The 17,747-nt window shown below is 42.4% G+C and overlaps 1 protein-coding gene across 1 annotated transcript; it reads left to right on the forward strand.

Moving 5' to 3' along the window:
• The first annotated feature begins 2,307 nt into the window (after nucleotides 1-2,307).
• Nucleotides 2,308-17,063, forward strand: ENOSF1 (enolase superfamily member 1). The gene is given in 12 exon segments (XM_049829029.1): nucleotides 2,308-2,495; nucleotides 2,892-2,969; nucleotides 5,405-5,431; nucleotides 6,427-6,499; nucleotides 6,717-6,755; nucleotides 7,802-7,884; nucleotides 8,926-8,960; nucleotides 9,397-9,481; nucleotides 10,575-10,721; nucleotides 11,320-11,359; nucleotides 15,663-15,814; nucleotides 16,007-17,063. Coding segments are annotated over 12 exon segments (975 nt in total). The 5' UTR covers nucleotides 2,308-2,426; the 3' UTR covers nucleotides 16,154-17,063.
• The last annotated feature ends 684 nt before the right edge of the window (nucleotides 17,064-17,747 follow it).

Genomic DNA, 17,747 nt, shown 5'->3' on the forward strand with positions numbered 1-17,747 from the left:
GGAAAAACCTAGGTAAAGTCTGTGGGCCTCGCACAGCAATTTGGCTGCCACAAAGCCGGTGTATCAATCACTATGTGCAGACAGCATGGAGCTTGAGTTGAGAACTCCTGCCAGGCCCTGGCATGCTTAGCCTGGGGCTAGCCCAGGTGGCCCTGGGGTGCACCTAGCCATCACACAGACAGCCCACGTGTGGGTAAGCGCTTGACCTTGGCCTCTGAGGATGGCAGTGACTGTCAGCAGCATCTGCCTTCCCAGCTCACTGAGCTGCCACGTCTCGGACACCATGGTACGCACAGCCAGGTGGGCAGGAGGCTTTTGTTAGGCAAAGCAGTTTGTCATGACAGAACGTGGCTGCAATGTTGTTCTATGAGCAGTATCCACTGAGCACATGCACGAGCTCCACTGCAGTTCTCGTTGCTCCCTTCTCATACCAGATGTGACTTCCATATGTAATTGGTTTGCAGCAGTGCTTTAGAAGGGCTTTCTAGTGCCCTTTCAGCCAGTCGGTGCCCTAGACCGTAGCATGGCATAGCATGAGCAATTCCTTCTTTGCCACTCAAGTCTAGTGTTTCACTGACACTGCTGAATATGTCAAAACTCTCTAAGCAATCAGCTGAACACCCACAAAACTTATGACTTGATGATATCATGCCTTTTCCTCCTTCAATCTACCTTTGCAATTGTTTCTAACAAAAATGTCTACTTTAAAAAAAAAAAATCACTAAGCAATCTGGTGAGTACATATTCAGTTATTTTAAGCTTCTTTAAGGATAAACCATTATCTTTAGTCAGTCTAAGATTGGAGTCTGTGTACCACCTCGTCTGTTATAATATAAGATGCTGAACACCCTTCTGTCATCATGAGTCAAATGTGCTTGGTACAACCTGCCTAGATACATAAGTGACCTCAGCCACTGTAGTACATGATTCATCACATCCAAGGAAAGAGGGATGGGATGTTCTTCCCACGGTGCAGGTAGGAAGAGCAGAGGAACTGAGACACAGGCAAGTAAATTGTCTTAGCCAGAATTACACAAAAAGGTCCTTACAAAACTGAGGTTCAGACACTGGTTTCCCAGATCTCAAGCAAATACCCTGAACAGGGGAGACCTCACAGGATTGGACTCATGGTCTTATACTTCTTAAGACTCTCTTTATTCCATGCTGCTAAAGAAAATGATGGTTGGCACAAGGCTTCACACTGTGTCTGTCCTTCTCTGACACTCTGCAGTTTGTTAGACATGATTTGTGTGCAGTTTACCCTAACAAAAATCTTTGCTGGGAATATATGTTGATGTTAAGTAGTGGTATGGGGGACTGGAAAAGAACAGAATTCAGCCTCAACCCTGAGTCTTGGGGACTTAAAACAGCTGGACCACAACGGCCATTACCTCCCTGCCAGAAACAGAATGCCTTATGACGAAATGAGAACTTGAATGTGACTGCAAGTACTAAAACAACTTGGGGAGATGCGGCAGTTGCTTGCAAGAGGTGGTATGTAAAGGCTCTCTCATTTATAGAAACTGTTTTCCTTAAAGGAGTTGGGATCTGATGGCCTCTGTCTCTTTAAGAGTGTTCTCTGAGTGTTCCGGGCTGTTGGTCTAGGGTGGCTGTTTCCTTCCTTTGTGGGGTGGGAGGTGATACAGGAGCAACTATTCATCTTGAAAGCCCTTTATTAATTTTTTTGAGGAAGGGATCACCATCTGGAAACAGGCAAGTATAAGATGAAACATGGCCGTGCAACTAAATTGACAGTGGCCACCCAGATCTGGGTGCAAAGTGAATGGTTCGATGCTGATACTTCAAATTCATAGACTGTCAGAAAAGGTTACTTCTCGAAGTATCAGCTGAGGAAAGGGCCCACAGTCATTCTGTTACAGGCATTTGGCTGTAACGAGGTGTCCTGGGGTTCAGCTGGGATAGAGTTAATTTTTACAGGAACTTGGGAGGTGGGGGGGCACAGCCGGGACACCTGACCTGAGCCAAGGAGCTATTCCATACCATGTGCCATCATGCTCAGTATATAAATGGGGAGCGGGCCAGGGGGAGTTCTCTCGGCTTTCGGTGGGGGAAGTGTCGGAGCGTCGGGTCCCGGGTGGTGAGCAGTTGCACTGTGCATCGCTCTTTTGGTATATTCTTTTATTACTACCATTGTTGTTGTAACTTCTTTTTTTTGAGTTGTCCCAGTAAATTGTCCTTAACTCTCGAGGTTCTGGGGGTTTTTTCGTTTGTTTGTTTTTCTCCTTTCTGATTCTCCTCCCCATCCCACCGGCCGGAGGGTGGGAGGAGGGAGGGAGTGAGCAAGCGGCTGCGTGGTGCTTTGTTACCAGCTGGGCTGAAACCATGACACGAGGCAGTAAATTTTGCTACACTTTGCAGTCATATCCGCTGTCGAGGCTTTCTTTAGTCACGTGGTCAATAGAGACATGGGAGAAATTGTCAACGGCTTTGGAGACTTCTACAGAGAGCTCACCAGTGAGAGGCAGCTCTGCTGGGTAAGACACGTTGGAGGTACTGCTGTGAAATGGATAGTAACAAACATATAAGTTGTGGATTTCCACAAAGTATTTCCATTTTTATTCTTGGAAATTGGGAACATATCTGGTGCTAAAGCAAGCCAGTGTGAAAGTGACCACTCCGAGAGTTCCAGGTGAGTATTTGATGCAAGTCGCACATTTCAGCATCTGCTTACTTCATAATTTTTAACTAATATAGATTCCTTTTTTGGGTCTTTTTTTCCTGTATCAGTGTCTTTTCCTCTTGCTGTGTTATCAACAGTGCTGTCTTTTAATCTCTGGTGAACAAAATATCATTTAACAGAAACTGAGACATCGGTGAGTATCAAACCACTGTGGACAACACTGCTGGATGTACGTTTGTTTGCTTCACAGATTGGACCAGAGAAAGGTGCTGTGCACTTGGCCATAGCTGTGGTCCTGAGTGCTCTATGGGACAAGTGAAGGGGAAAGGTAATGCTCGTGGGATCTCCATATAAGAATGCTCATTAATTCAGAGAGATTCCTTGCTCCTGGTTGCTCCTATTTGCACATCTGGTCTTGATTTTGCAGTAATTTATACATATGTTTAGCTTTAAAATACCAAATAAAGTACAGGCATCACTGAGTTCTTGGATACTCTGCACATGCCCAATTTTTGCAAGCTGGAAAATTGTAGCAACTGCACAGTGCTTAGTGGTGGAACTGGTCAAAACGTTTCAGAGTAATTTTGTCGGAGTTCTGACATTTCTGAAAGAAAATATTTTTGCCTAGCCCTGCTTATCAAATGTTTCTTTGTATGCCCTTCTCTTGATTTAATCTTTCTTACTTGGAGATTTTAATCTCAGATTTAAAACTCTTGATCTAGGAGCCAAATCTTGTATACTTAGCATGTTACTGGATATTAAAAGTAACCTATTCAGGCAGTGATGTGAGCAACCATAAAGGTGGCCTCGTTAGAAGGGGAAATTACTGAAAAAAAGAGATTGTCTGGTCAAAGACACTGACAAAGAAAGGGTTGCCAGCCTGGAAGTGTGAGCCTGGGGATTAGCACTGTGAACTATAAAAAAACATCCTTGAAAATTGCAGCTGGCCTCTTTGAAGTGCTGCTGGGGTACCTAGAAACCAGAGAAATCCACAGATACCACTGATAAGTGGAAAACAAGGGACTGTAACACCAATTTTCATCTGAGAAGGTGGAAAACAGTCTGAAAAAAAAAAAATTGCTCTGAAGGAACAGAAAACAGCATCATCTATTGGCTGTTACAGGTGAAAAATAGAAATTAACAGCATCTATTGGCTGTTCAATGTCCTACTCCCTCTTATGTCTCTGTGATATAAAAAAGACACAATTTTTATCCAAAAATGGAGCCTCTGTCTTTCTGAGAACTTCCCAGTTGAATCCCAGACTAACTTTCTATGAGCTCTTGGGCTGTCCCCAGAGATGCCTGGCTGAAATCAGAGTCTGGGATGCAGATCATTTTGGAACTGAGACTCTTCCTGCTGTCTTACTGGCTCAGTCTGTCCTCCCCTCTTTTGGGGATGGTTGGTGTCCCACTGGGATCTGAAATCTGTCTAATTCACTTCATATAGATATTTTATATATTCATGTAAGTAATTTATCTTAAATATATCTGCTGTTATATTGTTTATAAGTTTGCTTCATTAATGATAAGCTGTAGTAATCTGGAATAGTACATAGCTACCTGGCTGCTGCTGTTATTGGTTGTACTACAATACTGATTGATGCTATTATTGATTGATACCATACTATTGATTGATACTATATTATTGATTGCTGATAGTAATTTGTAATAGCTTGATATATGTTCGTTCATATTAATTTTATTAATTGTAGATATGTTTGCTAATGGCGATTTTTGTGGTAGTATACTTGCTTGTGGTGATTTTTGTGGTATTTGTGGTAATTTGTAATAAAGTACAGAAATTTAGAGGCTAAAACTTCCATGTCCTTGAATATTACAGAATCCTACAAACCCACAGTTGTGATGTCTCCACACCTGTAAGCCAGGTAACCCTTTAGCTTGTGACAGTCAGAAATTGGCCTTTTGCTCTGTGAGCTTAAAACCCTTGGTATGGTGGAGTCCTAGTCCAGAACTAGCATGTCAGGCCCCTGCAGGAGGACAAGTAATACCTGGTACAATGTTGCTGTGGCCATATCCTGACAGGCACAGTTGGACAGGCTTGCTGTTTTGCAGACCTTCTGATTTAAGAGGACAGAAACAGCAAAAAGCTGTAGCTAGCACTGACTGGAGTTGCCGCTGTGTACACTCATGTAGCATGTGGCTTGGGACATGCCACCGCACTACCGTGACTGTAGAGTTTGCAGGGGAGAGTGGGCTTGAGTCCCACCATCTCAGACCTGCCAGCATACACTCTTTTTCTTTACTTCTGCTCTACTGGATTGAGCCTTCATGTATCATTGCTTGTGAAAGCAGCCAGCAAACTTCAGCTTGCCAAAGCCCAAGAGCATAACACAGCCCAAAAAAAGAGGCTCATCAAAAAATTCACAAAGAGACACCTGATATGTTGAAAGGGTATGATGATGATTTCCAGCAAGGGAGGGGGCCGGAGGGAAGGTCACCGTTTCAGATTGCTGGTATGAGGCGCTTTTTTTCTTTTTAATAATCATCCCACCCATATTGCTTCCCTAATGAAACCAGGTTAAGAAGGATGCTCAATCCTTAATGATTTTCAGGGGAAAGTGTCTAATGTTTTTGCCTGGGGTTGAGAACCACATTGCTTTGGTGTCAGTAATCAATGTTGTGTGCCAAATGTAAACACACTTGCACTTCATGACACTTCCTAATAAAGAAAAAAGCATCTGTATGTTATCTCTTTTACGGCAGCCATGAGGTTCCAGTTATTTAATTTGTTTTGTTTTCTAGTTTATGTGGAAATTACTAGTTGACATGGTAAGGAAATCTTGTTATATTTCCAGTCTAAAGGCAACTGGATCCTATTATTTTTAACTGTATTAGAAGAGTACATGTTTTAGTTGGTGTCCAAACTAAAATGGTCTTACAGCTCATTTCAGACAGAAGCTGTTTCCCTGGTGGCAGGTGTTACTTTCTGCTCAGAGATGTTCTTCCCTCCCAACATTACCTTCTTCATGTGTCTACCCTCATACAGAGATGTAAACTAGCCCCTCTTCTGGGGAAACTGGACAGGTTGTCTTGTCCAGCTCTGTCATAGCTGGGCAGTGGGAACTGATGTCTAGTGTTAATAGGAAGCTGTGTACTTAAAGATTGTGCTTTAATCTGTAGGTCTTTGTTTATGATTTGGCCAAGGAGCTGCTTTTCTTTAAGTCTGGATAACTGGGGGGTTGTTTTATTTTTTTTTAATTGCTGGGTCTTTTTCCAAAAATAACTCCTTACTTAAAACTCAGTAATTGAACTGCGTATGCTATCATTGTCTGCTAGCAAATGCTCAGGCCTTGCGTGTTGATCTCTTTGCTGAAGTGGTCAGTCATTTGGGGGGAATTCTGTTCAGTATTAAGATCTAAAAGAGCCTGTTCTAAAATAACCTGGCTTTTCCTTTCCAGGAGATGTAACAACAGGGGTGTTTCTCTGTCTTAATTTGACAGCTGAAAACTGTGACTTGGCTTTCCTGTTTAGTTTTTTTTTATCCTGCTTGGATAGAGTTTAAAAGGAAGCTGAAAAGGACTTATTATCAACTACTCATAGCCATGAAATTAGGCTTACACACGTTTGGCAGTGCAACACAGACTAATGAGGTGGTTGGGAGGGAAGGCTTACAGTATCTACTGTCTCAATTCCCTGCTTGCTTCAGAGAAATAAGGAAAAGATTGACAGCCCTTCCTCAAGTGACTAGCACTACTTAATATTTTTTTCATCATACTATTTTATTATGCTATGTTTTTTTATTTTATATGTCAACCTTGAATCAGGATGCCAAACAATTGCTATTCTGCCTGGATTTCAGATATATTACTGATGTTCTAACAGATGAAGAAGCTTATGGTAAGTCATCTTTCCTTCAAAGCTGGACTTTGGTACCCTCCATCTTCCTAATCTTTGAGTTTTCTCATCAGTTTTGATGGGAGTAGCTCACTCAGGAATACATCACCAGCCTGTGAGACTAAGAGAGGTTGGAGGGACAACCATAATGATGAAATCTGGAGGGTGAGGAGAAGTTGTTGTTCAGTGTAATTTGATATTTATGCTTGTTCCACTTCAGAAATACTCCAAAGTGGCCTGCTTGGGAAAAAGGAAAGGGGTGAGCTTAAACAGTTCTATACTTGATGAAAACCGTTACTCTGCATCTCTAGGAGAATGGGAAGGGGACTGTGTGAGATGAAGCCTGTTGTTTGCTTGCACCTTCACACGTGTTCCAGGAATGCAAAGTAGACATTCAGTTTGTGCTACATTGGTGACTTTTTGCCATATAACATCTTGTGTTGGATTAGCAAGGACATTGTGCTGTTCTTTGCTTCCTCCAAGGATTTATCTGTGTCATAGTTTAACCCCAGCTGGCAACTAAACACCATGCAGCCGCTTGCTTACTCCCCCCCCAGAAGGTGGGATGGGGGACAAAATAAAAAAAAAAGTAAAACTTGTCAGTTGATATAAAGACAGTTTAATAGGACAGAAAGGAAGAAAATAATGATAATAATTATTATTAATAATAATAAATTACAGTACTACTAATAAAAGAATACACAAAACAAGTGCTGCACAATGCAATTGCTCACCACTCGCTGACAGATGCCCAGTTAGTTCCTGAGCAGCGATCCCCCCCAGGCCAACTCCCCCCAGTTTATATACTGGACATGACGTCACATGGTATGGAATACCCTTTAGGCCAGTTTGGGTCAGCTGCCCTGGCTGTGTCCCCTCCCAACTTCTTGTGCCCCTCCAGCCTTCTTGCTGGCTGGGCATGAGAAACTGAAAAATCCTTGACTTTAGTCTAAACACTACTCAGCAACAACCAAAACCATCAGTGTGTTATCAACATTTTTCCAATACTAAATTCAAAACATATCACTATACTAGCTATTAGAAAGAAAATTAACTCTATCCCAGCCAAAACGAGGACAATCTGGTTAGGAGTTCTCTTGCAATGAAATATCTAGGGAGAAGAGGGAAGGACTTATTCAGCAAAATTGATCTATTTGATTAAAATTATGGCTTTCAAGGAAAAAAAGTCAAAACACCTCCAATCCTTCAGTTTCCCAAAGAACATTCTTTGATGTACTATTTAACAAAATAATCCTCTGCTGACTAAAACACAGCCTGACTTGAAACCATCCTCATGCACTTCAGAAGAGCAAATGTTGAAGCATGGATATCTGGCTTATACAACATCCTGTGCCTGGCTGAGCTACTCAGACCAGCAGTTAAAACAGGTTTGAATGTTTGATTTTACAATAGTAAGATTTTAAATGGTATGTGAAGTGGGGAAATGCTAACAGATGATGATCAATTCTCGCTGCTCGCTCCTAAACACTCTAGAAGTTTTGCTGGACTGAATAAAAATGTAACATTGCAGATCCATTTTGGGAGGTAAAAAGCAGGCCAAATGCCATTTAAGTAATTTTCCCAGTAAGGCAGAATGTTACAGTCCTGTCTATGATCAAGGATATACCCAAGGAATATGAGTATAGAGAACAAGGTATTAGGCTAGAAATAGAAGTCTCTTTATATTGATATATTGTGTGTAACAGCGAGTTTGCATAGGTGCAGCAGTGTTGGATTAAGGAGCTTATGCACATAGGGATACTCCAGAGAGTGATATGAATTAACCAAAAGTGTGATCATTAGGAGTGTTAATGAAAACACATAAAATCTGTGCTTGGATAGCTATGTTCAGAAGCATAGATGCCCTTAACCTGCAGTAACTTAATAGATGAGAAATGGGGATGTCTCCTTCACAGACAACATGAACCTCAAAAATTGATAATTGCTGGTTTCTTCTAGAACTTCTGGTTGCCTTGGCTTTGAGGGATACTCTGAAACTGTCAGCAGCAGAAGGTCCTTAGCTTCCTTCATAAAACATCCTCATTGCCAGAGAGAGTTGCATGTGCTTGGCTTTCTGTGAAATGCTGTGAAACCTTTGGACAATTTATTGGTGTCAGATTTAGTTAATACAGCTGGGATTTATCATCTGGGAAATATACACCTTGGTATATCTAGAAATAGTGTTGCTGAGTTATGGGATGTTCATACCTGGGTTAGAAAATTTATCATATGTCACAGCTGGGTTGAGGAGTTTGGTTCAGCTGGATGTTATTCATATATCTGATCTCATTTTCTGATGGTTTTCTGCTACCTCCCAGGAAGACATAAAAAGCTTATTTTTACTCTGAAAATGTGTAAATTAATATTATTCTAGATGCAGTGTGATAGAGTTATTTGGAGATGTATAATCAATGTAACTTTGCTTGCAGTTACGCACATAAGCCTTGAGAGAAGGCTGGACAATGTATAGTAAACGTTTGTATTGAGTATTATTCTTCTGTGTTTTATGCTTTGAACAGATGGACTAGACCTAGTCTTAACTCTTCCAGGTCTATGATATGGACAGTGATGACTTTGCTTCTGTATCTGAGAAGATGTCTGAGAGACACTTCCTCCTTCTACTACTGCATAAAGCTGCATTGCAGGAAAACAGTAAAGGTATGGCAAAGCTGAGGGCTGATCACAAATGAAGATAAACCTGTTTCCATTGATTTCTGAAAAAAGCATTGCTTTTTTATTTTCACAGTAGGATGAAGCTTTCTCACAAGGGAAGAGAAGTAATAAGAAAGTTCTTTCTGTAAGACAGTGATGCTGAAATTATAAATTCTAGTTTATGGATTCCAGTTTACTGCTGCATTAATCATTAAGTGATCTATATCTTGTTCCAAATATGCATCTAGGTTCAGAGTAAAGGTGGGTGCAGATCTGCAGGATATTTGCAGATGCAGATTTGTAAGAGAAATGATTGGTCCAGACAAAATAATGGTGAGTATCACTTTTTGCTACTACACTATGTTATTTTGCATTTAAAACCATTTGATGAAAAATCTCTCATTATATACATTTCTTGACAAATATTTTTTCTTCCTTCTTCAAATCCTGAATAACAATGGCAACAAATGTTTATATATATCAACAAAGAGCAGTACTGGACATGACCAAAGTAGATGTAGTACTAAGAATTTTATCCTGTATTTCTGTGCCAGAATTTCCATTCAAGACTGTGGGGAACCCCATTTCCAGGATTGTCTTCTAGAAGATTTTAAGTGCCTTTTACATCCAGGGAGGCTTCCAGAGGAAAGCCTGTTAATATTTTTTCACTTATGCTTGGCTGAAAATAAACTGGAAAATATTTTTTTCAAACTAAAGTATTTGAATGAAAAGGAGTAATTAGATAGAAGTCACACATTTTGATTTGGAAATGTTACTCTGTTGACTGCTATGAGCTGGATTCTTTGCCCCATGTGTTCCCTGACACTCCAAAGCTGCCAACTTACTCTGGGTGCTGCAGTGTAGCATGGAGCTTTAATGGGATGCCATATATCATGAAATGCCAAACCAGGAACTTCGTGAATACAGGATGGCAAGGACCTGAAGAGCTTGCAGAGGAACTGTAGTGTCATTTTCAGATGTTTCACTTTTTGTAGGGAGAAAAATTCTCCCTTGTGTGGGAGAGAGGTGCTGCTTGAGCAACTCTTTTAAACTACTGCATTTTTTTGTCAAGAAGCTTTTCTGTTGAAAACTTCAGGCAGCCATGTCCATGTTTTAGGGTGCTTTACTTAAGTACACGCTGCCAAGATCCACCCATTCCCACAGAAGACTCTGCTCTACTTCCTACAGCTCCTGACCTCCTTGGTTCAAGCCTAGTCTGGATATTGCTGTAGTCATTGCAACTCAGTGTAAGTGTGGCCAAAAGTACAATAGGAACAGAATGGCAATTCCAGCTTTTCATTTCCTTCCTATTTCCTGAATTTCTACCACTTCATATTGATTTTGCAGCTCTTTATGAGAGTTTGACAGGAAAAAAATGTCAGTAGAATCTTTCAGTGTATTTGATTCTTATTTTCCTTATCCCCAGATGCTAGATGCAAACAAACAATGGGAAATAAAGGAAGCAATAGAGTGGGTCACTAAACCATCTGAGTTTAAACCCTTGTGGATTAAGGAGCCAACTTTTCCAGATGAGGATATGCCTTTCCAGACAGGACATGCAACCATTTCAAAGGCTGGAGAGTTAATTTTTTTATTTCAATAAGAATACAGTGACTCCAGTCGGTACTGTAGTGTACTGTTGATACTTCGCATATTCAGAGTTCATGTTGAACTAGTTATTCAGAGTACTATTAAATGTATTTGTTACAGGACCTTGACACGCATTCTGCACATGTATTCCCTTAAGTTTAAAGAAATAGTTTGTTTCTAAAAAAAAAATGTTAAAGGACTGTAATGCCTGCATGAGGAAGGCAGCCAACATTTAGTATGAAAAGGCCTTTTTTTTAAAAAAAAAAAAAAAGTGTGGTTTCCAGTGGAATTGGAAGTTTGATTCAGAATTTGTGCTCCCAACACGCTATACTTAGCGCTACTGTTAAAACCCCAGATGTACAGTGTGTGCATTTCTTTACTGATCCACACACTCTGCTATACAATCCTTTACATGGCTTGTGGAGCAGAAAAAGCTGAAAAAAAAATCAATAAAAAAATTTATAACATGTTACATTTTCTATAAAATGAGTAGAAAACAATATGCTGAATCATCTGTTATTTCAGTCCATTGGGAATTAAAAACCAGAAGCAAGCCTTGAATGTTTGTTATGTCCTTGCAGGCCTTAGCACTGCTAGAAATTGGTGTGGCAACCAGAGAACATGTGAGTATATGTATAAGTGCTTTGGGCTTTTTCCTAATTACTACTTGTTTAATGCAACTACTGCATAACCTTTGGAGCTGGTGCCAAAACTCCTCTGCATTTCTCACTAAAGTTAAATGCTACAGCTGAAAATTACTTGGTATCTATTTCAGCTGTTCCCTACCGAGGTTGCCTCCCTTACCTCTCTGGTTCATTCTTCCCACACATGATTTCTGTGAACAACCTGGAAATACCTGATTTTTTAATTATTATTACGAGAGTAACTGCTAAAATTTCATATTCTCACATCAGTGAGAAGTATGAAAGAATGTTTCCTGGTTGTGATTGCCCATCTGAAAGGTAGAAAAGCAAGGTACAAAGAGTAAGTCCATGCTGCTCTTTGGAGCACACTGCAGCTCCATAAGACGGATTGCATAACATCTGCGGAGAACAGAGTAGGCCAGACAATGTGGTCTGCAGTGAGCTGCAGGGCTGCTGAAGCTGATATCCCCTGTAGCCCAAAGATAGTTATGACAGCTCCCATTTTGCTCTGTGGATTTGGTGCTTAAGCAAGTCTTTTGCTCAGCACGCAGTGCATGCGTAGCCATGACCTTGCAGTGGCTATATGAAGGTGTGGTTTTTAGAGTGGAGAGGTTCCTGGCTCCTCTTCTTGTATCAACTCTATTTGTGCTGCACTAACTCAACTGTAAAGATCAAAATCTAGAAAATCATGCTGTTAGCAAGTTGTAGTTCATCCTCTTGGTGGCACCAGGGGCACTGTCAGGGGTGCAGGGAGGGCTGGGGAGCCAGGAGCTGACAGCAGGGCTGGCAGGGCAGGTCTGGGGCCATGAGCTGAGAAGAAGGTTGCCAGACAAGGTCATGGTGAGGAGACAGCTCTGAGGGCAGGGCCTGGCCCAGTGACAGGGACCAGGGTCAGATGCAGCCCAGTGACTGCCAGCCTGTCCACGGTGATGAAGTTGGACCTAGATTGATCTGCGCCATCAGCCTGTGGTTCAGGGTCTGGATCAGTAAGGTCTACGGCTTGGCACAGCTCCAATGCGACAGGAGACAGTCACAGCTGGGGGTAGCTCAGGCAGGGACTGGGGGCCATGGCCTGAGCTGAGATGGGTCCCGAGGGCAGGTGTGATGGGGGAAGGCCTCTGATGAGGCTGGACAGGGCCAGCAAGGCCACTCCTGCCCACAGTGCCCTGATGGCAACTCCCTCTCAGAGGGATGTGTCCTCCCACCGACAGAGATCTGGGCTCAAATGGGACTTGCTGAGTGATTTAATTGCTGTGGGGCATTTTAGGGGACACAGAGCCAGGGCAGGGACAGGGAAATAGGAAAGGGACATGGCAGGGGGGGATTAGAGCCAGGTGGGGGGCTCACACAGACCCTGAATAGGCCCAGAGGCTTGGCAAGCTTACGGGGCAGGGGGCGAAGGGGGGATTCTCAGGTGGCCCCTGAAGGCCCCCTGTGAGGGGTTCACTCAGAAGCTTGGGTTTAGGCAGGGACTGGTGCTGTGGGAGGGTCAGAGCCCAGAGCCAGGCCAGGTTTGTGGGGTAAGGCCTTCTGCAGCCCTAGCTCTGTGGTGCTAGGCGAGGGCTTGAGACAGCCGGAGATAACGGGCAAGGTACCACAGGGGCCAGCTGCAACCAGGGGACTGGGAGCTGCAGGAGGTCCCTATGGGGGCAGCAGGATGGAGACCTCCTAGCCAAGCCCATCCCACCTCCAGTCAGGAGCAAGGTTGGTGGGGCACAGGGGGTAGCCCCAGCCCCAAGCACTGGGCACCTCCCTGGGGACAAGGACGGGGATGGGCTCAGGCCAGGCCAGAAGTATGTCAGTGGGGTTCAGGATCAGGCCTAGTGAGTGCAACCAAGGTCAGACACAGCCCCGGGTGTGCCTGGGCAGGGCCATGGCAGAGCAGGACTGTAGTCATGAGGCCAGGTTGGGGGTTGGTCCCTGGCCAGACACATCCACAGCTGTACTACAGCTGGAAGCAGGTACACCTGCAATGCAGCCTGGGCAGAAACTAAGGCCCATGGGCAGAGGGTGTGGGCCCCAGGTGAGACTGGTCAGGATGAGGCCTGTCCGTGCACTCAGTGCCCTGTCTGGCCTTAGGAAGAATTTGACTGGTATATATGCAGCTATTTTATAAGGTTGAAACCTTTGCTTTCCCCCAGGGAAACTCATTGCTAGCATTAGTAGTAAGTCACTGCCATCAGCTATATTTAAATGCTTCTCACATGAAATATTTTTAATGTGTCCAAAGACCAGAACTAATTCTCAGATATGTCATAAATTGCGAGGTGTCAATAGAGAGGCTGGTACCTTTTACAATACCAATCTTCAGCCTAAAGGAAATTGTTTTTTATTGCACCCATCTCTTTGCCAAGTCTTGACACCAATTCTACAGAGCCAAACGATGTGAATTAACAAATTCTCGGTTGTCTGCAGCAACTGGAGACAACAGTGACTGTATTAGCATAGTTTCTCTGCTGCCAGTTTCTCGTGCCAAGCCCTGCTATCAACATATTTCACTGTGCTTCTCGGTCTCAGCTGTTGTCTACCAGTAGATAGGACACTTAATTTGGGAAGGGGAGTATTTTATAATGAACATGTATTAGGATGGGTTTGAATTACCCATTAGTATAGCCTTGCTTTACAAAGTAAAGGCAAGTCATGAATACTGGCTGTATTTGGTGGTTTGTATAACCTTTTTCTTCTTTTCACCATAACATCTGAGAACAACATAAGCATTTAATGTATTTATCCACAGAATTCCCCTGTCAATAAGGGGAGTACTATTAACCTGTCTTGGTTTCAGCTGGGATAGAGTTAACTGTCTTCCTGGTAGCTGGTACAGTGCTATGTTTTGAGTTCAGTATGCAAAGAATGTTGATAACACTGATGTTTTCAGTTGTTGCTCAGTAGTGTTTAGACTAAAGTCAAGGATTTTTCAGCTTCTCATGCCCAGCCAGCGAGAAAGCTGGAGGGGCACAAGAAGTTGGCACAGGACACAGCCAGGGCACCTGACCCAAACTGGCCTAAAGGATATTCCATACCATGGGACGTCCCATCTAGTATAGGAACTGGGAGGTGGGGGGCGGGGAATCGCTGCTCGGGGACTGGCTGGGTGTTGGTCGGCGGGTGGTGAGCAATTGCCCTGCGCATCATTTGTACATTCCCATCCTTTTATTACTGCTGTTGTCATTTTATTAGTGTTATCATTATTAGTTTCTTCTTTTCTGTTCTATTAAACCGTTCTTATCTCAACCCACGAATTTTACTTTTTTTTCCCGATTTTCTCCCCCATCCCACTGGATGGTGGGGGAGTAAGTGAGCAGCTGCGTGGTGCTTAGTTGCTGGCTGGGGTTAAACCACGACATATCCGTACTACAAACACGGGAATTTAATCTGAGGCCTGAACTGACTGAACAGCTCAGCCAAGCTCCAGACAGGAAATCTGTAGCACAGCTAAAAATTGAACCCTGACTCTTATCCAAACGTATCTTGTCTACAAGGCCATCTCTCATTTGGCTGGCCTGATCTCCAGAAGAAGGAATGATTTCCTACAGCAGAATCACTGCTATATTCACTTTAGCTGTCTCAAAATGGGAACAGCTGCTCATTTACATAGGCAAGCACATGCCAAAGCTATGCAGTCCTGAGCATGCTGGAGTGGGGCTAAGACAGTCCAGTCCCTGGTGTACTCCAAGTCCTTGCCTGGGGACATGGCTGGGTGACCAGATGGGGCTGAGTTGGTTCCTAAAGGAGCCTAAATCCTAAAAAGATTTTGAGTCAGTCTGTGAGGCAATTATCTGGCAGAGCTGCCCAATCAGTTTGTGTGAGCATTACATAATGGTTTCACTACAAACTCAGCCACCTTTGCGTAGGTTAAGCCCCTGTCCTTATCCTGGAATGGAAGAGCCATTTTGACTTGGCGTTTTTGCTTCACTTTCACTTATGCAGTTCAACATCCAGTTAAGGGGCAGGAATTTCCAAACTAATTCCAGTACAACTATGCCCTTTGGCAGACAGTAATTTTTTTTTCAGTATACCTCAGTTCATTGTGTCAGGTGTAGTGCTCTTAACATTACAAGCATAAGCTCATTATTTTTAATATTGGCAACATCCTTGAACTTCACTGCATCCAAATTCTCATGTGATCTCTCATTTAAATGGAGTAATTAAAATAATTTGGTTTTATTGAGATACACAGGAGGGACACTGTACAAATGTTTTTACATGAGTTGCCAGCAGCTCTTGTAATATGTTAATTTGGGAGACTTCAGGTCTTAACTTTTTATTTTTTCCCTTATACTGCCACAGCAGAGTGATATTTAAACAGCTTCTACAAGCTAATGACTTGAGTTATCTCCAAATTGACAGCTGCAGGCTGGGAAGTGTGAATGAAAACTTGTCTGTGCTGCTGATGGCCAAAAAATTCCGGAGTAAGGCTCTGCAAACTGCAGCAACAATGAGAAAATCTTTCTCTCCCCACACTCCAAGCTAGTCTGATTATTTTCTTCAGCTGTCATGCTTGTGATTTCTGAGCATAAGCTTGCATGCACTTCTGTAATTTTCTTTGTTTCATGTCATGCATGCTGTAGGTCTGCACCAAAGGGCTTTTGATGTCTTGATATTGGGCACTGCCTTTCTCTAGTATGGACTTGGGGGTCTCTCTGAATTAGTCCAGCACTTGATAATATTTAATTATATCCTCGTATCTGAAAGCCTTGAAAGCAGGTTAGTTATACAAAATACTCCAGTAGCAACTGACTACGGTGATAGGTTTGGGTTTTTTTCTTAAAAAAGATGTTGCCACACAGTGGTTACAGCATGCATTTGTCTTGTTACCCTACAAGCCCACCTACCTGTAGGCTACAAAGGTAAGTTAGAAGTGTGGATTAAACTTCAAGCACGTGAAAGTGAACAGTTTGTGGTATTGATAAAAGTACTTGAAACCTGGGCTGTATTCCACATTCAGACATTTCACAGATGCTAGTCACTATGGTGGCAAACTCATGAAGTCAGACTAATTAATAGACTATTGATTTTGATGGCTGATCAGGTAGGTGTTTGCCTCAAAATTCAGAAACAGTTTCTTCTTTTCTGACACCTCATCTAACATGACCAGATAGATAACTAATATTCTTTCTGGTATTGCAGTAAGGCCAATTTTGCAACGTATCACAACATGTCAGAAATAATGTGGGTTACAAAAGCTTGACTAAGAAAGCAGAACATAGAGGGAGTTGGTATTTGAGCAAAGTGGTAAGAAATTTCTTTGCTATCTCCAAGTTGATTAAATTGCCCTTGGAAAGTGGGGAAATTATAAAAGGATGCATTTGGAGGGGGAATGACAGAAAAGAGGAAACTCTTCAAGGCCAAATTGTGAGGCAGAATGAGTGTAGCAGTCAGCAGGACAAATGGCAAGGACTCAGAAATGCTATGGATATGCAGAGCTGCTAAGGACTGACTTCCAATGCCACCTGTACAGCTCTTTAAGTCATCAGCTGGGGAGTGCAAGGGACAGGGAGCTGCTGGGACAGCTTATTCATCAGGAAGTAAGTCCAAGAACACCCCCTTCACTCAGTAGGCCTATGGGCTCCTTTCATAGCTTCCCAAAAGGATCTAACAATATCCCGTGTTTTGTCTAAAATACTGCTCCGAATACAGCCTGCAGTCATACTAGTCATTTTGCAGCAGTGAACAGTGTCCATATTCTGCAAATCAAAATTCCTTGAGTAACTCCTGTTTAAGTCTATATATTCAAATTCTTTGAATATTCATATTTTTTGCTTGAAACCATAGCAGTCTCATACCTATTAATATATGTGTATTTTCACTTTTATTCACATTAAAGTCTGCTGTGTAAAGTCTGCTTTTTACAGCTTTCTGATCTTTTGAGTAGCATAAAGCTTCTTGGACTTCAAGGTACAAACTTTATTTCAACAACTGCCATTGGTAGTTAATTGCGTTGATAAAAGGGAACTGTGAAGTAGTAGTTAATTCCTATACTGAAAAGCAGTAGCTTTTCCACAGCTATAAATACTGGTCTGTTTAAGCACACCGTAACTGTCCATACACCTATGTGAGAATAGACCATTTGTCATGTTTCATAAAGGTAATACTTTAAAGTGTTTTTAAAATTTTCCTTCTGATGGTACTAACTCCTCTTTAATTTATGAAGGGAAGTAAATGATTCCCATTCTAAATTCTTCTCTTGGCTGGGTATTCCTGTCCTGGTTAACTTCACCAAGACTGCTAATTCCCACTAGTCAAGCCCTGAGGCCAACATTTTGTTTCACATCCTCTCTGGCTACACTTGCTAAAATGCCCTGCAGATTCCACCTTATCCGACATGTCACATAAAGTGGTATCCAGCAAAAGGAACTTAACTT

Source organism: Accipiter gentilis, chromosome 2, assembly GCF_929443795.1.
Source record: "Accipiter gentilis chromosome 2, bAccGen1.1, whole genome shotgun sequence".
In the NCBI taxonomy this organism is placed as follows: Eukaryota; Metazoa; Chordata; class Aves; order Accipitriformes; family Accipitridae; genus Astur; species Astur gentilis.